This window comes from Melitaea cinxia, chromosome 5 (genome assembly GCF_905220565.1).
Source record: "Melitaea cinxia chromosome 5, ilMelCinx1.1, whole genome shotgun sequence".
Classification (NCBI taxonomy): Eukaryota; Metazoa; Arthropoda; class Insecta; order Lepidoptera; family Nymphalidae; genus Melitaea; species Melitaea cinxia.
The window spans coordinates 7,203,952-7,230,960 of record NC_059398.1 but is presented as its reverse complement, the minus strand read 5'-3'; the positions used below and the strand labels follow the sequence as shown (position 1 = coordinate 7,230,960).

The window sequence follows — 27,009 nt, the reverse complement described above, 5'->3', positions numbered from 1 at the left end:
GACTAAAGTTGATCGATTTTAAGAACAATTCTTTATCTTTAAAAACATTAAATGAAACAATATAAATTCTTAATAACTAATCTGGAATTTAATAGAGTTAGTTTATCTCCAAAAACATTAAATTAAAAACAATATATTTTTTTTTATAACCAATCAGGCACTTAATAGAGTTTTATACTAAGTCACCTTTGTTTGATACTAAATAACCAGTCAAGTTATAATGAAAGATGTTCGATTCCAATAATAACAAAAACTAAATTTAATTTTATAATACGTTAAAAAAATCCTTTTTATGAAAAATACAGGAGAAATAATGAGGAAGGTAAAGAGTTTTATTCACCAACCGGCCGCTCCTCCCATACTCGATTTTCTTGGTAGAGCTCGACAAATATTGTTGGTTCGTAGATCGCCTCACAGCTATTCGCGTCGCACTCACGTATTCCAGGCGAATTCGGACACTCGAAATTATATGAAAGACGGCACAGCTTTATCGAAGCGATCCTACCAGTTGCGCCAGTCAAGCTTTCCCTCTTGGACAAAACAAACTACTAATATTTAAACTTAAGAAATAAAATGAGAAACGTGTTGCCGATTTGAGGCTGGTATATTTCTGATTCTCACACAGTATATTATTACATTAATGTCTATGTTTTGTCTCACGGAGTTAATTCTATGAGCTGCCCGGTGGCCACGCAAAGTCAGCGGAACAGTCATGTACTAGGTATATAAGATAAATATATAAATAAATAAATACACAAATAAATACATACCAATTATATTATGTTTTATCGTATTAATAAATATACAAATAAATATAGGTATACCTATTACATTAATTATTAAGAAGGTAATGGTTTAAAATAAAATTGAATAATTATTGACAGCACATCAACAAATAACTCGGAGTAAATTCTTTTGTTGTAATCTGCGACTATACCTGCTTTTCTCATTTAGCGGTCTCTCGACGCCACGACACTTTTTTAAAATTAGGGGTTTTTTAAAAAATTTAATTTTGCTTTTATTTTGTCCTTTTTAACGTCTAAAATATTAGGACGGTATTTATAGTAATAAGTTAGTTTTAGTTTATATACTAAAGTCAAAGCCCACCTTCAAAATCTAAACCTTACCCTAAAATGTAGTGACGTAGCGAGCTTAACTCGCATCTGGGGCAAAATACCTTTTAGACCTCCCCCCACCCCATTCGAAAACCATATAATATGTCCAGCAAGTTTTTGTTTTGCGGACAATTTGGGGCGGCCCTTTGTGAGTAGCGTCCGGAGCATGAATCGATCGGACATAAGGAAATTAGTCAGATCCCCTCATTAACTAGAAAAGAGCTGATGATCTTCAAACGACTGAATAGATTTTCATCAGGCATGGCTAAGAACACTCGAGTTAAAATTATTTAAGACAAAAAAAAATACTAAACGAAAATTGATTCATCCGCTTGAGAGCTACGATACCATAGACAGATACACAGATACACAGGCACGTTATACCTATAACACCCCTCTTTTTGCGTCGGGGGGTTAAAAAAAACATTTACAAATTTTACCAAGTAGACAATAAAAGAAATCGCGGTGGAGACTGTCCCTGTCCATTTCCAAATGCGATTCCTGATTGTCGTAGACAGGTTGGGTAAAATTCCATATTCAATAAATTAACAACAAACACTGTAATAAGTGGTGATAGCCTGGCAACTTTAAGTGCAAAGTTTAGTGGAACTGTGTTATCCCTTAGTCGCCTCTTACGACAGCCACAGGAAGAGAGGGTGTGGCTAAATTCTTTACTGCCATAGCCAAACAGCTACATATACTAATTATTACTTTTCACTGAATTTTTTGTTCAGTGACAACAAAATATAGCCTATATCACTGCTGAATCCAGCTTTCTGTTAGTGAAAAAAATTTCATGATCGGGTCAGTATTTTTGAACATTACCCCGTACAAACAAATAAAGTTAAAAGCTTTACCTCTTTATAATATTAGTATACATAATTGTGTTTGCTCGCAAACGAAAAAAAAGCCGACTTAAATTACATCGACAAGTAAAACAACGTAAGTAGACGAAAAAAAAAAATAACAAACACACTAGTCGTTACTTCGATTTTCGAGGGTTTCCCTCGAGTTATATATATATCCTCCTTTTTTGAAGTCGGTTAAAAAAGGAATAATAACTAACTAAGTTACAAAACAGACAATAAATGACTAGGATGCCGTTCATTAATTAAAAACATTTAAACATTTAATTTTAATCTAATCAATTAGAAACATAGTTTTATAATATCAATCAAAACTTTTAATATTGAAGGCCGATTAGCGTCCACGCCGACATATATTTTAATTAAAATTTGTTTTACAATTATTTTTAACGCAATGAAAATAATTCTTTGGTATTATTTTTTAGTAGATAAATATATTTGAAGATAAAAATTTAAATAGCTAAATCAAACAAATAAAGAAAATAGTGGAAAAGTTATACTTTTACGAATAGATAAGAATCAGTCAGTTGTTAATGCGCAGGTTGACGTTGTTACATTAAGATAATTAAAATAAAAATAGCATGTTTGGCCAGTTCCATTTTTAGACACTTATATTGTCTTGTCTGCTACCTGACCTAACTTTGTTTGCGTTGACTTATTTTTTCAGTTCAATCACTACATAGTATAAAACAAAGTCGTTTTCCTCTGTCTGTATGCTTAGATCTTTAAAACTACGCAACAGATTTTGATGCGGTTTTTTTAGATGGAGTGAGTCAAGAACAAGGTTTATAGAAACCTAATATCTCGTGCATGATATAATAAAGAAACACTAATAATTTTAGAGGTTTCTAATGTGATGTCGTAAACAAACACATTTTTAACCGACTTCCAAAAAAGGAGGAGGTTTTTCAACTGTATTTTTTTTAATGTATGTTACTTCAGAACTTTTGACTGGGTGAACCGATTTCGACAATTATTTTATAATCGAAAGGTGGTGCGTGTCATTTGTTCCCATTTAAATGTATTTGAGATCTAAGAAATACTTTTTGAGTTATGTCTAATAATGCGTTTTTAATTGACTATTTTTGCGTCGACCTACGTTGTATTATACCGCATAGCTTTTTACTGGGTGTACCGATTTTGATGATTTTTAATTCAATCGAAAGCTGATGCTTATCATGTGGTCACATTTAAATTTCATCGAGATCTGATTACAACTTTTTGAGTAATCTTTGATAACGCGTATTTACTTGTCTATTTTTTTGTCTACTTACGTTGTATTACTTGTCGATATAATTGAAGTCGGTTTTTTTTTCGTTTTTTGGCGCTTACATTGCAAACGATGGCTGAACTCCACGAGATAAATTAAATAAATGTAGTACAGTATTCTACACGTTAAAAAGATATACAAAAAAGTCCGCGGTGGTATATGTCTAACTCTTAGGGATAATCCACTTTACACTGACAACATGCAAAGGTGGTCTTATTGCTTTAAGCAATCTCTTCCAGACAACCGCAGGTAAAGTTATCAGTAACAAGGTGCGCGATAGTGACATCTACAACATCGGCAGCCGGTAGTAACGAAACGGCCAAGCCACATATTTTGACTAAGGTGTAGAGTTTGTGAAGTTAGGGCTTGTAGAGTTAGGACGTGTAGAGTTAGAAGCTTGGCTCTACGTGAGATCTGATAACTTTTTGACAGTGCGAGCCATATGATCTCGTCTTGGCAACATTTTACATGAAAATGTTTTTGGTGGGATAATCTTTCTCGTTTATTATTGTCGGCTTCTCCATTCGATAAGTGTATATACATAATATATATTTGTGTTTGGGTACGCATAACGTGGATATAACTAACGAACTGAATGCGATACACCGATTAAATTAAATTAAATTGTTTTTGATCATACTTATTCTTTTATTTGATAGTATTATTACCTAGGTATTATTACCTAGGTACAGACAAAAGACGGCCATATTTGAAACAGTCGCTGTTGTGATGAAATAAATCGTACTTAAATGTACACATATATGACGCACATGTAAACGATTTTTTTTTTGCCGGCTGTGTGACGATTGGGTGCCATGTTTTTTTCAGTTTGTCATTGTTTTTATGTACTCAGATTTGTAAATAGTGGTCGCGTGGTACCGTGTTTTCTATGAGAAAATGAGAAGTGTCAGTAACCTCTGCTTCAACAATCTACGTCTTACATTTGAAATGTATACATTAATTATCTTCTACTGTAATAATAATTAAGAAAAACTGTGACTTGATTTTTTCACAAAATTATATTTTATTCTTACTGTAATTTCAACAAGAACTTTTGTAATTAATTTTCATAGTTTACACTAATTCAGGCTTCCTGCCTGCGGCAGGTGTTGTGTATTTAAAGCTGCCCCTAATTGTGCAATTCTATACGAAGAAAGCAAAGGATAAATAAATAAAACAATAAAAAAAAAATTAAAAAGTCTTTTATTCCATGCATTTACAATTTAATTAAAAAAATTGAATTTAAAATTTCATGCATGATTATTATTAAGTTTTTTTTCCCTTGGACCAATTACAGAATATAAATAAAAAATAAAAACTTAAAATATATAAAAAGTTTTGGTTATATGTATCTTACACAAAATTGGAATAGTCACATATATTATAATTAGTGATGTGCCGGATCGTCAAAAATGTATAGGTATCCGCGGATACGGATCCGGATACGGATATTTAGTGTCAATATCCGCGGATATGGATACGGGTTCGGATCTTTATTTAGTCACTCAATCGGTGTCGGCGTCACGCCCGCTGTAACGACGGGTATATTACGGACGCGGAGCACGAAGAATTTCGTACATTGACCCCTCATTTTTTGTCTTTGTCGCTCGCGTATAAACATATTGCCGTTGCGCTCACACAGGTGTAGACAGCCGTATTCACAGATTGTCAACCTTTTGATGATACTGTGGCTACCTACCACATCGAACTATTATTACATAAGTAGTAATAGTAATTCAATGAGGCTTCAAGATAACTTACCTGATACCTTTACCATTTAACCTTACCGATACCTTTACCATTTAACCTTTACCTTAAAAATACCTTCACCATTCATAACCTCAAACCATTACCGTTACCAAGATACATTGACGTGTTCGTGAAACAGAAAGCACATAGCTCTGAAAAGAGCTGTTTTGTTCGTGAAACAAGATTGTTAGCTCTGAAAAGAACTGTTGGAAAATAGCACAGCACACCATGCAAGCGGATGCACCAGCAATCACATGCACAGATCTTCACAGAAGTCTTCAAGCTAACTTGCACGTATTCTTCATGGATATCTTCACGAAGTACAATCACGCCGACGCCGAGTGAAGTACACGTCAGAGATCCGTTCGCCGCGCCGATCGCCGCCGAAAAGGGCGAGACGCGGGAACGTATGATCTATTTATAGATATCGCTCCGCGCTACCGTGCCTCCGACTCGCAACGAAGCGCATGAGTCATCGACAGCGGCACGCGCGGAAAAAGAGAGCCACGCGCGAGAAAGAGACGCAAGGCTTAGACAATAAACATCTGCGATTGGTCATAAAAACTAATCAACTATTGTGATACTTACTTTTTATTGTAAATTATTTTATATAAATATTACCATTTTTTATGCAAATACATAAAAAGGTCAAGGCCTCTATAACGCCGCTGCCATCAAAACGTTGCGCGAACACAGCACGCAGCGAAGTCCCCGCACTCCTCACACCCGCCGCTCCCGCGGCTCCCCCCGCAATACGCCCCACCACTTCAGCGAGTCAAACGCTCTCCGCGCCTTCAGCGCCCTCGTCCGCCCGTGCGCCTAAAAAGCCACCGCCAGTCTACGTCCAGGACAAAGCGGCATGGTGTTCCATTTCAAAAAAAATGGAGTTAAAAAATATCTGCCCTGAAACGGCAAAAACTACGTACCAGGGCATCAGAGTAACTGTCAAAGACTCTGAGACCCACCGTCGCCTTACGTCTCTCCTTAGACAGGAGAAAATTTCCTTTCATACATACGCGTTAGAAGACGAACGTCAACTACGCGTAGTCATCCGCGGATTACCCGCAGAATTAAACACGGAGGACATTAAGACGGACCTCCTAGGCCAAAAATACCCGGTAAAACAAGTTTCGCGCATGTACCATCCGCGTACGAAAGCGCCGTATCCCATGGTACTAGTTGTACTCGACCTCTCCCCTGAGGGGAAAACCATATTCAATATTAAAACCGTCTGCCACCTCTCCGGGCTTACCGTAGAGGTCCCCAAAAACCGGGGCGAACCCGGCCAGTGTCACCGCTGCCAATTCTACGGGCACTCCGCCCGTAACTGTTACGCAAATCCTAGGTGCGTTAAGTGCCTAGGTGACCATGGCACCACAGACTGCCCCCGTAAGGTCCCCGACCCCGAAGTCCCACCCAGTTGCGTGTTGTGCAAGCAAGACGGACACCCCGCAAACTACCGAGGTTGCCCGCGGGCACCGCGTAAGCGTCGCCCGAGGGAAACGCGCGGTAGAGCGACCTCTCAAAAGAGGAAGCCGACCCCTGGAACCACCACAGAGGTATCGCCGGTCCCACAGGAGGCTCCTAAGCCCCAACAGGCAGGCATCAAAACCCAGAAGGTAGTTTCGAAAGCCCCCCCGACCCACAATAAGGCCCCTCAGGCCGCAAGCACAGCCCCTAAGGCTAACGCTTGGAACAAGCCTTTATCCTACGTAAAGGCTATCCCCACACAGTCGGTAGTCGAACCGACTCCCATGAAAGACGAGGTCAAACGGATGAAGGCTTACTTAGCCGAAGTCCGCACACAATTAGACCGCATGGCAGCGGTACTAGAGACCTTCGACGTTTAAAACTAATATGACGGATAAAGCTAGGGTAAAACCACGTTCGCTCAGTGTCATTACTTTCAATGCAAACGGCCTTGGACCACAACTCGACTTAGTGTGTCAATTTTTGAGGGAACACCCGGTCGACGTCATGCTAGTGCAAGAGACTTTTCTCAAACCGGGTCATAGAGCACCTTATGTGCCTAATTATAATTTTGTTCGAAACGACAGAGTCACCGCACTCGGCGGCACTCTTATCTATTACAAAAAGTCGTTGCACTGCGTGCCGTTAGACCCTCCGCCGCTTAGCGAAATCGAAGCATCATTGTGTCGACTCAGTATGACGGGCCACCAGGCCATCACCATCGCGTCAGTTTATTTATCTCCCTCTAAGAGGTTGCTCGAGAGCGACATTAGGTCACTACTCTCAACAGGTAGCGCGGTCCTTCTGGCCGGCGACCTAAATAGTAAACACCCCCGCTGGAACTCCCGCACGAGAAATAGCAGAGGAACAGAACTAGACAGACTGACGTCACTCCCCACTCTAGACATTGATGTCCTAGCACCCATGACACCCACTCGCTACCCAGTTAGGGGAACAAATGACTCACCAGACGTGCTCGACATAGTTATCGTCAAGGGCGTAACACTCCAGTTACGCTCTATCGAGACACTATCAGAGCTAGACTCAGACCACCGCCCCGTCCTAATCCAGCTAGGACCAGATACGGATCTCCACCAACCCGTCAAAACAGTCATAGACTGGAAAAAGCTCGAATCAGAGCTTAGCTCCCTAGACTCAGATCACCTTGAAGGTATACCCGACACAATCGATTCGGTAGACGTAGCTAAAGCGGCCGCGTCAAAATTAACATCTTTTATTAAAAATAAGATCGATGACTGCTCTCGGGAGATGCCAATCCGCCCGGGCGAGCGTTGGCAGCTCCCAGAGGAGTTAAGAGACCTCATTAGTCGTAAAAACGCACAAACCAGAGCCCATGACTCTTACCCGACTGACGACAATCGGAGGAAACTCCGTTCCCTACAGAGGGAGGTGAAAGCTCGCTTCGCCGACCTCAGGGATGACTACTACAGTAGACGTCTAGGAGAACTTACCCCGTCGCACACCGCTTACTGGTCGTGGGCGAAGAGACTCCGTGGCGTCACCGTAGCCTCTACACCTCCCCTCATTAGGCCGAATCTCCCACCAGCCCTCGACGACCTGGACAAGGCCGAGTGCCTTGCGAGTAGTCTGGAGAGCCAATGCTCCCCAAGCACTGAGCCGTGCGATCCCATACACCTCTCGACGGTGGACGGGTTCGTCGAACGTAGGGCGGCTTCACCGCCATCCAATGAAACGCTTCCACCGACGACGGTGGAAGAAGTTGAATCGATCATTAAGGAACTCCACGCGAAAAAAGCCCCGGGTCCCGACCGAATCACCAACAAGACGCTCAAACGCCTTCCTCAGCAGCTTATTATGCTGCTCGTCATTTTTATTTTATTTTATTTTTTATTTTATTTATTCAAGGCTCATCAACGCAAGGTACACAGCAAACTATCTAGCGTACGTACATTATGTTAAAATGTTCGTGTACCCGCAATTACAGATGGGCACAGCATTTACAATAATGACGCTCGAATAATCAATTAAATAGTAATACATATTTTTACAATCAGTCACGTTTGATTATGATTGTACAATAACGTTAGCAAAGTATCAAAACGTCGCATTTGTTAATTATATTAGCACAATAAAATTATTCTAGATTAAAAAGAATTTACAGTTGGGCTAACTTAATAATTTAACAATTTCTTAGATCTTTAAGACAATGATTTAAAAAAAAAAAAAAACAGTAATAATAATTATAAAAAATAGAGAACACAGAAAAGATCCAAAGTGCAACATAGTCGATACATGAACAACTGTAGTTTTTCGATTAGTAACAAAACAATAAACAACAAGAACAAATATCTAAAATCTCAGAATAAACTATAGTACATTATAAAATTAAGAGAGCCCCTCCATATGTCAATAGATATACATAATTATTATAAATTTCATAAAATCAAATAATAATAAAAACATTAAATTCACAATCGTAATATTTTCAAAATGTCACAACGTGTTCACAATAATTAATGACCAAAAATAAAAATAATTGAAGATTAAAAGAAGAAAAAAAAAACTTATTTACGGCTGATTTTCAATGATTTAGTCAATAGTACTAATTAAAAATAAATTTTAGAATTTGAGAAAAAGGAAACCATTTACATCTATTTTTTATCAAGTTATATAATAAATAAAGTATACCTGCAATCATTTGTAATGTCGGCTTTTATGATAAGACTAAATTACAATGTCATTCTTTACAATTAATTAATATATTATAATATCATTACCAATAATTAGTTAAAATTAAATATAATTAATTAAAATTAAATAATTAATAACGTCACATTATTCTGACCATTTCAATTTAAATAGAGAATAAAACACAAATTAAATTATTACAGCTGATTTAAATCAAATATTAACTGTTCCGATTTATAATATTTCCATGCTTTAATCTTATCTTTTCAGTAATAATAAAAAAAAAAAAAAAAAAATAAAGAACTTAAAGTCGTCAATAAATGTAACTAACATTAATCAAGATTTAATATATAATAAAATTATACTACATCATTTGAGTCATTAATTTTAATTACTTTTTTGAATTTTGTCAACTTGTCACTAAATATATCAATTTCCAGAGTGGATGTAGCTAGTTTATTGTATTCTCGCACAAGTCTATTTATGGGAGAATTTGAACCTAGGTTAGTATAGCTGCGTTTCACTGCAAAAGGCTTGTATTTACCATGTCTCGGTATTCGAGTGGGTACATAAATATCTAACTTATTCAGAAGTTGAGGGCAATCAAGTACGCCGTTTATTAGTTTGTATAAAAATACTAAATCGTGCATACGCCGGCGATCCTCCAGCGAAGTCATTTTGAAATGTTCGAGCCTACTACGGTAATCTCGCAGATATCCAACATTCTGGCGATACGCCAGAATCCGTAAAAACTTTCTCTGGATTCGTTCGATTCGGTCTATGTGAACCCTGTATCCTGGATTCCATACAACAGAACAATACTCCAGGGAACTTCGGACTAATGCGTTATATAGTAAAATAATAGTGTCACTCTGTTTAAATTCCCTTGTGTTTCTCAGAATGAAACCAAGCATTCTAAGAGCCTTAGCAGAAATGGCATTAAAATGCGTGTCAAAGCGCAAGCATCTATCCAGAGTGATTCCCAAATCACGTATAGTTTCAACCCTTTTAAGTGGAGCGTTGTTAATTCTATATTCATAATCATCACAGTCTTTCCTTAATCTATGCCTGGAGAACCTTATAACGCTGCACTTGTTCACGTTTAATGTCATCCGATTTTTGTTGCACCAACTCGCCAAGCCATCCAAATCCTCCTGAAGAAACAATGAATCGCGCCGACTTTTAACACATCTAGAGATTTTGAGGTCATCCGCGAATAAATGGCAGTGTGAGTGACGGATGTTGTTGGGGATGTCGTTTATGAAGATGTTAAATAATATAGGACCAAGATGCGATCCCTGCGGTACACCCGTCGGGGTCAAGTATGGATTGGAGGTGAAGCCATTCAAAACAACATTTGCCGATCTACCTTCCAGATATGAGCTGAACCATTTAAGAATATTGTTGCCAATTCCTAATCGCGAGAGTTTGTCCAATAGAATAGGGTGACTTACTAGATCGAACGCTTTACTGAAGTCCGTGTAAACGACGTCAACAGGCGACCCAGAGTCAACAGACACCGCCAGCTCGTCAGCAAACGAGACAAGGTTCGTACAAGTTGATCTTTTAGGTAGAAAACCGTGCTGGTCTGAGGACATGTGGTGCTTCAGGTGCCAGGTAAGCGGTCCACACAGAAGTTTTTCCAGTACTTTCCCTAAAGTAGGCAATATAGAAATCGGCCTGTAGTTTGAAACCAACATTTTATCTCCAGACTTATATATTGGGACGACTCGAGCATTTTTCCACCTAGACGGGAATACACCGCTACGAAGAGACGCATTATAAATTATTTCAAGGGGACAAGAGAGAGGTCCAGCACATTTGGAAATAAATATTGATGGTAGCTTGTCAGACCCTGCACCTTTAAAAGGATCCAGGTGTTCCAGTGCCTTTAAAATTTCCCTTTTTGAGAACGCACAGGTGAGAAAATTATTTGTGCCAACTCCACCATCTGAAATGTGCAGTAAAGAGGAAGTTGCAATGACAGAAGGATAGACGGATGCAAAGTTCGCAGCGAAAAGATTACAAATATCCATCCCCTCGGTGGCAGTGCTATTGTTGAGGGTCATACAGCTAGGGTACGAATGAATGTCCAGTCTTTTTGATTTCAAATGTGACCATAAAAGCTTTGGATTTTGTTTTAAGCTACTCTCAAGTTTTTCGATGTAGTTATTATAGCAGTAGGATTGGAGCCTCAAGCATCTATCGCGAAGTAACTGAAAACTCAAGATGTCGCGTGGGTTTCCGAATTTCTTAACTTTTACATGGTACCTGTATTTTTCTCTCTGCAACGTTATTAGGTCTTTGGTGAACCAAGCCGGATACTTTCTGTTTGAAACCTTTCGCGAGGGGACGAAACGACGAATTAGTTCGTATATTTTTCCGTAAAAAATGTCCAACATTTCGTCCACCGTAAGGTCTCCCCCAAGTTCACCGCACCAATCCACTCTTACAAGTTCTTGATTAATTTTGTCGTAGTCGGCTTTAAAAAAGCTTTGCCGCACTTGATTTTTTATTACAGCTCTGCTACATCCGATGGAGATTACAAATTCCAGTGGGGGATGCAAAGAGTCCACAACACTAAGAACATTGTCCCCACTAGAGAGACCGACAACAGACACATTGCTGAGAACAAGATCCAAAATCTTTGATTTGTGATTCTGAATATTATTGAATTGTCTGAGACCATGTAAATCAATGAAATCGAGCAACATGTCACAGAGAACCGTCCCAGATCGGTGAGCTACCAATGTGCCTTCATTCCAAACTATACTACTCTGATTAAAGTCACCCAAGATTAGTTTGAACTTTATATTATCCAGCACTTGATTTGAATTATGTATGAAATGGTCTAGTATTTCTGTTTTCATTGGTGGAGGAAGGTAAACAGCGCAGATCAAAAGCCTGTCTTTCTTCTTATCGCAGCTGATTATGTCAATGCTAACCCAGAGATCTTCACACTTACTTTCAAAATTTTTATGTCGTCGAGAGTTTAGTCTTTTATCGACTGCCACCAAGACTCCGCCCCCGATTTTATCACTATGAAATCCCGAAGTTGAGCGATCTCTTCTATAAACAATGTATCGGTCATCAAATAATTCTGAGCTCAAGACTCCCTCCTGTAACCAGGTTTCCGTAAGAACTATAATTTCATGATTATTGATGCATACATTTTGATAAAAGTTCGCGATTTTGGTGTTTAAGCCTCTGACATTCTGGTAATATATATTAATAGCAGAGAATTTAATCGTTGTTGACCTATAATGTGCTCTTTTCCTAGTACACTAGGGTAAGTTCTTTAATTTGTCCATGTTATTGATCAGTATACGCTCAGAAAATTCTGTTTTGCGGAGGAAAATGTGGCCGTTACGAACCCACACGTATTTATAATCAAGGTCCTTGGCTTTCTTTCTTGTCGCTGCGTGCAAACTCTTGTTAACAGGTGACAAGTGCTCTGTAATGAAAATAGGAACTATGTTTTCACATGATATTCCAAGGTGAGCTGCATGTAATCTGTCCCTTGGATTCGCTTTATTGTACTTTGTACATGCCGCCAGAACTGTGTCTCTTATTTTTTGAGAACTAAGCTTCACAACAATCGTTCTAGGCCGTTTTGACTTATGATCCAGTTTAGCAATGCGCGTACAGTGTAGAACGTCTCCCTCCGACACATCACATTTGACCGTTGAGACAAGCTGTTTAAACATTGTGTACAAGTTTTCAGATCTATGCTCAGGAACACATTGTATCTCTATGTTATTTGATCGTGATTGTTGCTGCATATGGTTCATCTCCTGCCTTAGGTTGTCTACAGTCTGCCGAAGTTCTTTATTTTCTCTGTCCAGTTTCTCGATCGTACTATTTGTTTCTTTGGTCTTTAACTTTATCTCTTCAAACTGCGAGTTTAAGAAAGTAAGAGATTCTCTGAATTCCTTGATCTCACTACACATTTTTCCGACACTATTTTCCAGGGAGTCTCTCAGCGCAATCTGTATTTCTTCACGTACAATTTTTCTTATTAGATCGGGTGTCGTGTACGTGTCCAGCTCGTACGAGGACGCTCTCTCAAATCTTTCCTTTGAGCGCATAGTGACGTTCACTGTGGGAGAAATTTCACCATGCAAGAAGTTCCTGGGTTCCAAATCAGGCGCCTGTCGTACGGGAGTATCAGTGTTGTCACTCTTTGGTATTCTACTACGACAGTTTATACACAACCAAGAATTTTTTTGAGATTTTGGTAGTTTTTTATAGCTTGCTTCGGTAAGCCCAGCGCATAATATGTCAAATTTTAGATTACATGATGCGCATTTCATGTATGACTCACTGATCGAAGACTTACAACCAGCGCATAAACTACTCTTATCCATTGTTAATGAAAGTTACTTACAGATTATTATGATAGTAAAAAAAAATAAGAAGAATAATAATAAAATAGTAATATGTCAAGTTGATAATGTTTTTATGGTCAATAGCACTACACTTAGTTTATATTAAATCATCAATCAAACGCCGACAGGAATCAAACTTGGAGTTGACCTTCAATGCAAATGATTGTATGTGGACGCATTCGCCTTGCACCAATGATAGTCTACAATAATCGGCGAAAAACCGATTTACGTTTTAAGACGATGAATAATAAATTACAGCACACGTTCAATGAGTCACCAATGCTTAGGGAGCAGTCACAATTATTCAAAACTCACTGGTTAGCGTTTAAAATCACCGTAGGATATCACAAGTTTATATGATTGTAACACTACACTTTAGAATAAATAATTATCACTAACTCATAGAAACACACTTTGAATTTATGTTCAACCAATTTTTTTAATATAATTCGCGTTTGTAGTACTTTAAAGAATTTTTTATTTACGACAGCATAGGACGAGCGTTTTAACATTACCGCGGGTAGCGAGAGGATGTCATGATCTATAACGCCCTTCTGGCCGGTTGCTCGTTCCCCGATCAGTGGAAAGAGGCGACCGTGATAGGAATCCCCAAACCTGGAAAACCCAGGAACCTCCCTTCGAGCTATCGACCCATTAGTCTTCTCAACACCCTTGGTAAGGTGTATGAGAAAATTATCCACACCCGCCTCAAGGCTGCCACGCAACAAATGCGTACTCCGCTCATTGACGAGCAATTCGGGTTTCGAGCCCATCACTCCTCAGTCCACCAGGTGCACCGCTTAACGGAGCACATCCTAAAAGGTTTCGCCACATCCCGTACTCACACTACGGGGGCTCTATTCTTCGATGTCGCTAAGGCATTCGACAAAGTCTGGCATAACGGCTTGATATACAAGCTCTATCAACTAGAACTGCCAGATAATCTCGTGCGCATCATACGAGACTTCTTGTCAAATCGCACCTTTAGATATCGGGTCGACGGCACTCTGTCTTCGCCCCGTCCTATTCGCGCCGGAGTCCCTCAGGGCTCGGTGCTTTCACCGCTTCTGTATTCGTTGTACACGAATGACATCCCGATTCCCAAAAATAAAGCCACCAAGCTGGCCCTATTCGCCGATGACACGGCCATCTTCACGACCGGCACCTCCGTCGAGGCTATAACTTCTCGACTCCAATCCGCGGCCACCGCCCTCGGCGTGTGGTTTAGGAAATGGAGAATCGAAGTAAATCCCGAAAAGAGTGTAGCAGTGCACTTTGTTAAGCACACTAGACGCGTCTTCTGGACGAAAGGTCGACCCGGGACCATTACCCTGTTCGGCACTCCGATTCCTTGGCTAAAGGAAACAAAGTACCTAGGTGTCATTCTCGACAGTAAACTTTCGTTCAAAGCCCACATCAACCGGGTCCGAAACAGGGCAGCGTTCGTACTAGGTCGATTGCACACGCTGCTATGCGGGAGGAGTAAAATGTCTCTTAGAAATAAGACGACATTATACAAGGCCTGCATACGACCTATTATGACCTACGCGTGCCCCGTCTTCGCTCATGTGGCGCCAACCCTCATCCATAGGCTCCAAATCATTCAGAACAAGTTTCTGCGCACTGCCACGTACTCGCCGTGGTACGTGCGTAATGTCGACTTACATCGCGACCTTAAGATCGATTCAATCGCGAAGCACCTCAAAATACTCGCCACAGCGTATTTTGAGAGAGCGCGCAGTCACCCAAATCCTCTTGTAGCAGAGGCTTGCAAATACGTAGGTAGAGGTAACTTACAGACCGTACAAAGGCGTCCCATGCACGTCTTAACCGACCCTGACGATAGGATCACGGCGCTTAACGCCATATACACCACCACACACAGGACACACACACACCGCCCCCGCCGGCGAGGGCGAGGTCCCCGCGTTCTGACGGCTCGCACGCGCCTAGGCGCGTAGCTGACCGTCCGTAAGCCGTCTCAGCGCTCCGCATAGCGCCTCCTCCACTCCGACGACGCTCTAAGCCGAGGTGCGATCTCGCTAGGAGACACCCTTAGGGCGGGCGTCTTTCCCCTCCGAGCCCTCACAGAGGGCTCCCATTCTTCCTTCGCGGCCGGCTTGCCTAAGTGCCCGGCCCCTCTCACCGGTGACGCTGTAAAGGCCGCTAGGGCCAACAGCACTCTTCAATTCGAAAAAAAAAAAAAAAAAAATGCAAATACATTCGATCGACACCTTCTGATCAAGACTTTCATTTCGACACAACAATAGTCCCTAAAATACAAATAAAGACTGAACTATTGATTCTTTCATAATTAATGTAACTGGCGAAACATCTCATAGTTTGTCAGAAACAGAAACCGATTTTTCTGAATAAAGAATTAAATGTTTACTAACCAACTTCAAAAAAAGGAGGTGGTTACTCAATTCGACCATATATATATTTTATTATGTATGTTCGGATAACTCCGTCGTTTATGAACCGATTTTGATAATTCTTTTTTTGTTGGAAAGGAGATATCCCTAGTTTGGTACCATGATAAGGAAACCAGGATCTGATGATGGGATCCCAGAGAAATCGAGGGAAACTCTCGAAAATCCGCACAACTCTTTACTGGGTGTACCGATTTTAATGATTTTTAATTAAGGTTGCCAGATCAAATGAACGTATTATCGGAAGAAAAAACAATTTTTCGTTATTTTGGGGCTTTGATCGAGAGAAATAAAAATAAAGTAAATATATTAAAAAAAAAACATTCAACATCATCGTCACATCGTCCGCTGCCGATAGAAATGTTTACATAAATAAATAGTAACAAAAAAAACAGACAATGGTTTTCTCATCATCTATATAATAAACTAGCCGACCCGTGCCCACTTCGTTGGACGTTAATTATTATTATATTAATCAAATAACATACTTTAAAGAACAAATTTTATAGTACTTGAATAAATAATATGTTGCTTCCGTGTATTTATTATTTTAAATTACAGAACCAAATAACATACTTTAAAGAACAAATTTTATAGCACTTAATTAAATAATATGTGCTCCAACGCCATCTATCAAAAATCGAGAAAACGTCGTCGATAGACTAAAATAAGACTAAATTAATAACGTCGAAAGACTAATAAATTGTTTTCTAATAGCGATAGATAGTTTATTTACCATTCTGATATTATATTTTAATGTTTTTCTTATTTACTGAATTTTTTTGTTCCATTACAATAAAATATAGCCTATGTCACTCCTTAATAGTGTAGCTTTCTGTTAGTGAAAGAATTAACACATACCCCAACAACAACCCCCTATATACAAACAAAGTTATAAACTTTACCTCTTTATAATATTAGTATTGATAATCAACGATATTGAACAAGGTAATTTAAATGTAGCTTGAAACATGTCTTTTGTGTTACTTATCACAGATTTAACAATTTTTTGTCTTTTTCCATTATTGATAGAAGACTTAAAATCCGAAAAAAAAAAAAAAATAATAATTCAAAAAATTGAGTCGAAAGATTTAATAATCTGCTTTTATTAAATCCATTAAAATTCGGTTTCATTCTTTTGTGTAAAGGTTATTCAGTAAAGTAAACACTCTTTCCCAATAACCATTGCTTGCTTTTCCTTCTAGGTGGCGATTTAAATTAAATTTTTTTTAAAAAACAATAATCATTATACAATTCAATTTTTCTTATAGATCCAAGGGCTAATTCCGTGAGAACGAAATCTCCTTTAATGTAAAAATTTCGAGTGCCCCTAATATAGGTAAACCGTTCTCACTGAAATTGAATGTTCTTTTAAGTTCTTAATAGCTCGTTTGAAAAACTGCTATGTTTATTTATAAACTTGTTCTTTTTCAGCATCTGATACCTATTCTATTTAATATGAATCTATGAATCTGTTCTTAGTGCCACAGAATTAATCAGTCAATTAAGAACGCTTTTGAGCTGGCTCTAAAGCTTTCTCATTACAGCATCAATATCTAGGACAATACACTAATCATTCTATAATGCCAATACGGTCGGAGCGTCGAATGGCAACGTTTCAGTTGACGAAAATTCGGAACTTAAAATTATTTTTTTCTAAAATGAAGTTGTTTTCGGGAGATTTGTTTCCTTTTTGGGAGTCGGGAAGCTATATAAAAAAATTAGTTGTCTGTAAGGTTGGTTTTCGGACATCGTCAGAACACACCATCTCCTTGGACGTATAGGCCAATCTAGTGATAGTATATGGAATATTCCATATACTATCACTAGATGACTATTACTGATCGTAATGGGACAATCAGCGTTATGTAATGAGTCATTCTTTTTCGTGCATGCCGCCGACGTTCATCGATTTATTAGACATTGTCACGTCAAAATTCGAAGATCTGTAAAAATATCGTTATTCAGTGACGTCAGAGGTAATGTTATCGGTATTATTATTAAACTATTTACCAATTAAAACTTAACGTTAAAAAATTCTGTTACCTATTACCTATTCCTATTGCCATTATATTTATAGATTTTAAAAGGTATAAAAGGTCTCTGAAAATAATCGAAAACATTATAAGCCCCTGTTTTGGTTTTGTACATTCTTTATGATTCTACTTTCTACATCTCTACATTGTCTATTTGTCTTAGTTATCTGTGTGTTATAAATGTAAATTTTATATAGGTATTCGTAAATGGCGGTGCTCAGTATTGGCGTTTGGTGTAATACTTAACGGCTTCGTATAAAATTTAGCTTACAAAATGAGTCTTTCAATAAATTAAACTGCAATTTTCATTACATATATTCAAAAGCACTTCCATATAGGAAGTGATATCGGTAAAGTGTTGTATTTTGTGCGCAACTTGTACGTTTTGCAAAATGTCGGGCGATCACAAAACATTGATAAAAGGTAGTCCGTCACAATATGTAAAATTAAACGTAGGTGGTACTTTATTTTACACCACAATTGGTACTTTAACTAAAAGTGATAATATGTTGAGAACAATGTTCAGTGGGAGGATGGAGGTTCTTACAGATTCGGAAGGTATTTGTTTTTTCTTATTACGGGTATATTAAAATATATGTCGTTATATATATTATTAAATTTTTGTCGTAGGATGGATCTTAATCGATCGATGTGGCAAGCATTTTGGAACAATTCTGAACTATCTTCGAGATGGAACTGTGGCTTTACCTGATAGTTATCGTGAGATTATGGAACTGTTAGCCGAAGCCAAATACTTCTTAATCGAAGAACTCACAGACTCGTGTCAACAAGCTCTCAGTAAGAAAGAAAGAGAAGCAGAGCCTATTTGTAGAGTTCCATTAATAACATCTCATAAAGAAGAGCAACTGCTAATTATGTCAACATCCAAGGTTTGTATGGCCTTTACAATTAAAATATTATATATTCCTATTTTTTACCGATCTCAAAAAAAAAGATAGTATTCAATTGTTACCACAATTTTTTTTTATTTGTACCTATTCTGATGATTCTTTCTTTATTTGAAACTTGGTGAAGTTGTGTGGTTCAGATTAAATTTGATTAAGATCTGATGAGTACTCTTTGAGTTATTCCTAACAATGCATATTTGATTTTGTTTTTACCACTTATTTTGTATTATTATTTGCTAGTGTAAATTGAAGTGGGTTTTTTATTTGCTACCAAATAGGATTTTATATTTTATATAAGGTTTTGATACTATTCTTTATTTTCCCCAGCCTGTTGTGAAACTGTTGATCAACAGACATAATAACAAATATTCATATACAAGTACATCAGATGATAATTTGCTAAAGAATATTGAGCTATTTGACAAGCTATCGCTGCGCTTCAGTGGAAGAGTCCTATTCATAAAGGATGTTATTGGATCTAATGAAATTTGCTGCTGGTCATTCTTTGGCCACGGTAAGAAATGTGCAGAGGTTTGTTGCACGTCAATTGTATATGCAACTGATAAAAAACACACAAAAGTTGAGTTTCCTGAAGCCCGTATTTATGAAGAAACTTTGGGAATTTTATTGTACGAAAGCAGAAATGGCCCTGACCAGGACTTGATACAAGCAACATCTTCACGTGGTGCTGTTGGGGGACTCTCTTGCACTAGTGATGAGGAAGAGGAACGCTCTGGTTTGGCTCGCTTGAGATCAAATAAGCAGAACAATCAATCTTAGCGGTTACAGTCCGGTTTGGCTCGCCTTCGGAGCTCCAAACGTACGAACGTTTGATACAAAGCCGGTTTTTACCTACCAATTTGCTGGCTGCCATGCTTTGGTATATAGATTTGATTGAACTTTTGTCTACTCTGTGAGTCTATTCTCCTATGACTTCTTAGACTTATGGTGGTTATAAACATTAAGTGAAGCATTTATTAAAAATTTATAATGTTGAACAAATCACCAGATCTATAGTGTAAAAATCCATTTTTATATGTAAATACTTAATAAATATCATGTAGTTGAAGTATTACATAAAATTCAAAGCATTGTTTTAATTTCAGATTTATTTAATATCCTTAATTGTAAAATCTATTCATAAAATATTTCATAACTTATGCATTGTCTACATAAATGTAATTTAATATCTATTATAGACTGCAGTATTGTAATAATGATAGTTGATTATTTATCGATTCATATATTTTTTCCTGATGTCTTTTTGTTACAAAGTATAATTGTTTCATAGTTGTTTCATATTCTGTAATAAAGTCTGCTATTTGTTAGTTTAAGAATATAAAAAGTATGTACAAGATTTGTAGTTAGTACATAAATATATAGAACTAGGCTATGCTTGATAGTAAGTCACTTTATTAACAGCTCAAGTGTCATGCCAAATCCATGTTGTCTAATATTGTAAATTAATTTCAAATATATGTAATTAGAGTAATTCATAAATTTTACTAGTAGTACTGTGTTATGTATTATGCTATGCACATTTAATCACTAGGATAAAAAATATAAAGTTGTATTAAAAATATAAGTATAAATTTGATTAATAAATTATAGGTAGTCAACTATTGTAAACAAACTTTCTAATTATATTAAGCACAGGTAGTGATAGTGATGTCTAGTATTAAAGTATGTTAGCTAAATTTACATTAGTTGTGATAAATGTTCCCACAAGTAGGTGCAGTGGCGTGTAGCGTACTTTTGCATTAAATTAAGGTGCATGATCGATGTATATTTATTAATGTGAATTTTTAGTGTAGTCAGTGATTAGTACATAAATTTGCTTGAGACCTTTATAGCTTCGGTATCCTCGTGTTGACTTAGTGTTGCTGTGATTTTTTTCTACATATAATACTAATATATTTTCAAATAATGTGTGGTCTCGAGCTAAGTTGTTGATTAAGCATGTTTAAACTGAAGTGATTGTGTAATGCCACTAGTTAAAAAAACTGAGTCTAGTCTGATATTTATTGTTCCAATTTAATTGTAATGATGATGTTTATATCAGCAGGGATAATTTGAGGCTATTACTTATTATTATCAATATTTCATTGAGGGAATAAAAAAAATTGTATACTAGTTGCTGAGTGTTCATAGTTTGATATCTTTATTTATATAGTGTTTGGCTTGCTGTTTTCTCTTGAAATGTTTAAAAAACGTAAAAGTATCCTTGGTAACTTGTTAAGTCTTCAATGTTTCTCTGTATTGTTTTTGACTTCCTTTTAGTAGTATCATAGAATTGATGTAATATTTATAATGAATAAATGTCTTAAAAAATGTTTGTCTCTTAAAATATATGCTCACTGTTTAAATGTCATTACGGTTTTTATTTATTCCATACAACCTCTAAAGGTGTTACAAAAAAAAAAAATGATTCAGATAACTATGTTTGTTAATTTTTTTTTATATGTATGATATATGGATGATCAATATGATTTATTTAACACTTGAAAATAGAAAAATATTTTAATTCGTAAGTATACTGTACGCATTGACGTAACAGTCACAGCTCTTGTTTGTGGCTGTTCCCACATGACATTTGTATTGGCCATAGAGGTATTTGCTGTGATCTGGGTGTTTGTGCAGTCCTTGTGGGTCTCGCCACTGTGCTTCGGAGACCATGTTAAGCTGTTGGTCCTGGTTCTTATCATGTACACCTGATAGCGATTGTTACTTATAGTAGGAAATATATCAACAAACCCACAGTATAGTAGTGTGGTGGCTTAAGCTCTAATCCTTCTCCTACATGGGGAAGAAGGCCTATGTCCAGTAGTCCTATCCTATGTTGGGATATTACAGCCTGAAGTGATTTTTTTTTGTTTTGTTTAATTATTTTAATTTGATCGGTTGACAAAGAATTTCCTAATTAATGGTATTAAATGTTGTTGTTGTTGTTTCTTCACGGGCTATTCCCCGCAACTCGACGTCTAATGGTATTAAAATATGTATTTAATTTAATCTGTATAAGTATATGTACGTACCTCAAATTTGATTTAATGTTTTATTAAGCTTATTTCTGTTTTTCTTTTATTCTACGCGAATTATTTTTATACTGTTTTTTCATTGTATGGACCTTCTCAGAAAAAAATATATTTGAAATATGAAAGTTTTTGAGGATGGGTGGATGTTTGTTACTCTGTGAAAACTACTGAATTGAATGTAATGAGACTTGGTATGTAGTAGCTGGAAGTCCAGAGCTAGTACTACATACATTCTAGTTAATGTGTTCTTTTTGCTTATTTATAAAAAGTTTTCTGTTGGAAACTGTGTTGGTTTGTGTATTGGCTGTATGAATTTATTAATTTGCTGTAATTGTATTGTTTGTTTCCTAAATAAATAAATAAAAAAATAAATAGGCTACTTTTTATCTAGACATTATCACAGGATCGGAAAGTATGCAGCTGAAATTGTGAGACATAATTAATTCAATTGGAGGTACGGTGGGGAGACCAACAAAAAACCAGATGTTTGACAGAAATTTTAGGCACATCATGATGTTGGATCACTGTGTTGAATCGGGCAGTCTTGAGGGTGAAACAATCATGTGGATACTATTGCTGCTGTTTCTTGTTATATATATAAAAAAATATTGAATTAAATAAAAAACAAATCATTTTTAATTTTCTATTTGCAAGAACTCGCAAGATTTTTCTTATAGCATTCAAGACTACATAATGGTACACCTGTTTTAGAACAACTGTATTTTTTTATTTGACTGCATCCATCAACGCCACATATTGTTGGTTTTGGAATATCTATTGGTGGTTGGGTTTCAATAGGAAACTCTACACCTGGTGGAAGAGATAAGGATATTTCATCACTTCTGTTCTTATACACTATCATAGGTTCAGATTTTCTGACTGGTCTCCCTTTTTGAGCATTTTTAAGATTTTTCGATTCTTGCTTCTTCAGAAGGCGATCCATTGTTTTCTTTTTATCTTTTTCTCTCTTTTCATCAGCAAGTTGTTTTCTTTTTTGTGATTTTAATGCAGCTTTTTGTATAGCTTCAGCTGTCATAACTTTTTCTTTATAACCTGATGGTAGTGAAAGTAATACCTCTCCTCCAGGACTCGTTTCTTTGTCTGTACCTCTCTCGTACATAGCTCTCTGCCTTGCAGTCATCATTTTTGGATCTTTAGGCTTTATTTTTTTTAATTCCTCATCAACCTGTAATAAGTATCAGAAATATTACAAAAAATCATAAAAGAACAATAAATTTTAAATAAAAAACATACCTCTTCGAGTTTCCCAGACTTAATTGCATCAAGCCAACGCTCTTCTTCACTTGAGGTTCCACTGTCACGACCTTTTGTTCTTTTTTTCTTTGAAACTTTTGGTGGAGTACTAGATGATGATCCTGGCATTGACTTCCGTGAATCTGAAGATGATTTTACAGTTTGTGCCTTTAAGAGATCGGCCGCAGACGTACTTGCCGTGTCTTTTTTCGACTTCATTTTGTATGACTTATCTATACCATCCTCGTAAGCGACATCAATGGAACTCTCGCTATCATACTCGTTGTCGAACTTTCGTTTCTTGTGCTTTTTGTGTTTGTGACGTTTGTGTTTCTTGTGTGGCGAAGAATCTAAAAATGATTACACCCTTGAGTTTAGGTAATACATTTTTCCTAATAAATTATGTTAAATATTACTCTTAACGAATTTACCGATGACTATTTCATCATCAGATGTACTCTGATCGCGTTGTCTCCGTACCATCTTTTTTACTTATAAATCTGGTCTTAAGAATAATAGCAACAAAAATATTAGTTTTAAAACTAAAAATCAATGACATTATTTCCTAACTTTATTGTTATTAAATAAAATAAAAATGTAGTATTGGTAGCAATTCATATGTGTCATTCTTTCTTATAGATACAGCTCTGGATACAAGTCTTATAGCCCATTTTAATTGATTAAAAGTAATAGAGGTAAGTGGGTATATATTTATTTATAAAATTATTTGTTAAATTGTCAGTGTAAATATAAAGCACGTAAGTTAGTTCTTTAAAAAAATAATTTTGCGTCGTTTCTTTGATGACACAGCGTCACCAAGTCGACACAAATTTATCATCTATATAATCCTGCACAGAATAATAATATTTCGCTATTAATTTCTTTTCAACACAAAACTTTAAATTTATTTTCAGACCATTTCAATATCATGTTATTTTAATGAATAAGCGAATACTATAACGCAAAAAGGAGATATTTACTTTGGGCCGCCAGAAACTATGTCTTACAATTTTATTATTCTTTGACTTGTTTATAGTGCAATTATTACTATTATATATTTATATCAAAACAATCGACATTCTTTTGAATATGTATAATATTGTTATAAAAATTATATTGTGACGCAATCGTTAATATGTCATCTTATGAAAAACATCCCGCAGCTCTCTGCGCAGGACTCAAGCTCCAAGGTCGCAAATGCCACGAAAAGCCCTTATTTGCAAAATAAATACAGTCTCAATATCTGTAGCATTACCCCACAATAACTGACCATAAGATATTACTCTATGGAAATAGCTTAAACATATTAAAGGCACAGTAGCAACTTCGGCAAGTTGTCGAACTTTTCTAACTGAAAATGCTGTGAAGCTGAGTCTAGCATTAACATATCGAATCAAAATTTATCCCTAAGAAAAATGTAGTATCGCTGGCAATAAGTCCCATTATTTATTTCAAAATTATTTCAAATTATTTTAAAAATATTAATTCGGATGCAGTGGCGTAGCGAGGGGGGCATCATGCCCCGGGTGCAAAACGAAAATTTTTCATTAATCAAACTATATAATATGTCCAAATATTATATGGTTTCGGTCGATCGCGACCGGCCGATTTCCCACCTGAGCTATTACAACTTTATTGACAGTTGCGAAATTTACATTCGTATTCTAACAATATTGTAGCCATTTTTTCATTGTCTAAAAACTGGGATAAAATGACATTTTCTAAAAATGAATCCTAACTAGATTTAACTCCCCCGAGATACCCTGCATACTAAATTTCATGAAAATCATTGGAACCGTTTCCGAGATTCAGATTATATATATATATATAAGAATTGCTCGTTTAATAGTATTAGATATTTAATTACACGAGTTAAACAACAGCAACAAAAAACTAATCAAGTTTTGGAGCTACAACAAATTAACATATTTCACTTTATTATTATTCAAAAATTAGTTTAGTATCGTAGTGGAAAAATTAAGTTATAAACCTCAACTTTAACAAAAGTATAGGCATGTTAAATATGTATATGAGACGTTTCCTGGTTCTTATCTATTAAAATAGTTCAAAATTTTACTAGTTTAACTACTCCTTTTAAAATGTTTCCATGTTACCATATTAAATCTCTGCCTTTAAATATATTACAAACTTGAATGCGGCATTAAAACTCATTGTTCAGTAAGTTTCCGCCAAGCTAACAAAAACCTACGACAATCTCCAACTCGCTGAAACTCCGCTACGGCAATAATTTCACCTGCAATTTTATTATGAAAAAAATGCGTTCCGAGAGTTTACGACCCAATTATTATTTTTACAAAGTTTTCGAAATATACATTTTTAGCAAATACAAATACAAATACAATAATAGCAATCGTGTCAATTGTATCTAAATTTATTTTTAAAGAATATAAACGAAAAATTTGTTTCTATACATAAACGATTAATATGTGTTGTTCATAATTTAGAAGTATAACTTTAATTTATATGCCGTGTGGTGTCGGCCGAGTAGAATAGCACCAGCCCCATTCTTCCCGTGGGAGTGGTAAAAGGCGACCAAGGGATAAACCTGGCTCAAAATCATCAGGGTCCTGGAGAAGGAAAATTTCATTTGAAACCCGGAATGGGGTCTCCGTTAAGCATTCGTGGCATAGCTCCAAAATGCGAAAGACCCTGCAGCGGAACTGGCTCCACACGTATCGACTCGTCGTTCCTGTGGGCCTAGCCAGTGAGGTCGAGAGGGTGGCGCAGAGCCTAGGCAACTCTGCGTTTTCCTGAAGAGTGTCCTAGGCGAAACACTGTCTGTCTGATACTGTCTAAATCGTCTGAAATACACGGACTAAAGCCAATGAGCTTTAATTTGGCTGTCCTGTTATCCTATATTGTCATCATGTTTTTTTATTAATTAAAGTATATCCCCCCTAGTTGCAGAGAATCTTACACTACCAAGTTTAACCAACGCGTAAAGTCGACGTCGCCACTTTAGAACAGCTTTACTTCAATGGTTGTCGGTTCTGGGACATATGTTACCAGTCTAACACTTCCACTTACGCATAATTAATACTATGTCAATAATTTGGATCATCGCTCTCAAAGTGACTTTCAATGGGTGTATTAAAAGCACTGACACTGTCCACGTGTTGATTTCATAGAATTTAAATTTAGCAGTAGTCTTCCACGTGCCTCCCTAACCCTAACTGTAATCTTTGTCCAAAGTAGACTAACTTCTGAATAATTTCGAGGGAAATCCCGTTGAAAAGTAACGGTTTTATAATAACGTGTTTTTTAAATATTATCTTGGTTTGTCCATAAACTAAGTCCAATAAAGAATCACCCAGGTTGTTCAGCTCACATTAAAACATAATCTTAAATGTATATGCTATAAAAAAGACTTCAACTCACAACGATGATTCCATATCACCACACTTTTTTGAAAAATACAAAAGTTTTCTAACATTGTGATAAAAAAGTTACTAAGGACAGTAAGTCTTCTCTTCGAGACATACTACTTATGAATACTTATTATGAATTATTCTTTTTTTTTTTAAATATATTCTGGTGTATTTAATTAAAAGCCTTTAACAAGTCACGTAACAGACCGGACGATGGACAATTTAAAACAGAATAGTCTTCGTAATAGAGCCCATTTGTACCCAAATAAAACGGACTCCTAACAAGGGAGTACGCAAAATTAACCTTGTAATAATAAAATTTGTTTATATAATTAAAGTAAACACGTGATTTTTAATTTAAGTATTAAAATATAAGTAAAATAACCCTTCCTTGGCAGTCGGGTAATAAAGTACAACTGTAACCATA

At 36.6% G+C, this 27,009-nt stretch overlaps 2 protein-coding genes across 2 annotated transcripts; one reads left to right on the top strand and one right to left on the bottom strand.

Annotated features, from left to right (window-relative positions):
• The first annotated feature begins 18,388 nt into the window (after positions 1 to 18,388).
• On the top strand, positions 18,389 to 19,992 carry LOC123653999 (BTB/POZ domain-containing adapter for CUL3-mediated RhoA degradation protein 3). Its single transcript, XM_045589961.1, has 3 exons — positions 18,389 to 18,554; positions 18,627 to 18,886; positions 19,232 to 19,992. The coding sequence occupies exons 1-3, from the start codon at positions 18,389 to 18,391 to the stop codon at positions 19,682 to 19,684; spliced, it is 879 nt and encodes a 292-aa protein (XP_045445917.1). The 3' UTR covers positions 19,685 to 19,992.
• Positions 19,993 to 22,568: 2,576 nt separating this feature from the next.
• LOC123653998 (INO80 complex subunit B) lies at positions 22,569 to 23,793 on the bottom strand. The gene is made up of 3 exons (XM_045589959.1): positions 23,625 to 23,793; positions 23,194 to 23,543; positions 22,569 to 23,125 (listed from the first exon to the last, which is right to left on the bottom strand). The coding sequence occupies exons 1-3, from the start codon at positions 23,674 to 23,676 to the stop codon at positions 22,583 to 22,585; spliced, it is 945 nt and encodes a 314-aa protein (XP_045445915.1). The 5' UTR covers positions 23,677 to 23,793; the 3' UTR covers positions 22,569 to 22,582.
• Positions 23,794 to 27,009: the final 3,216 nt, after the last annotated feature.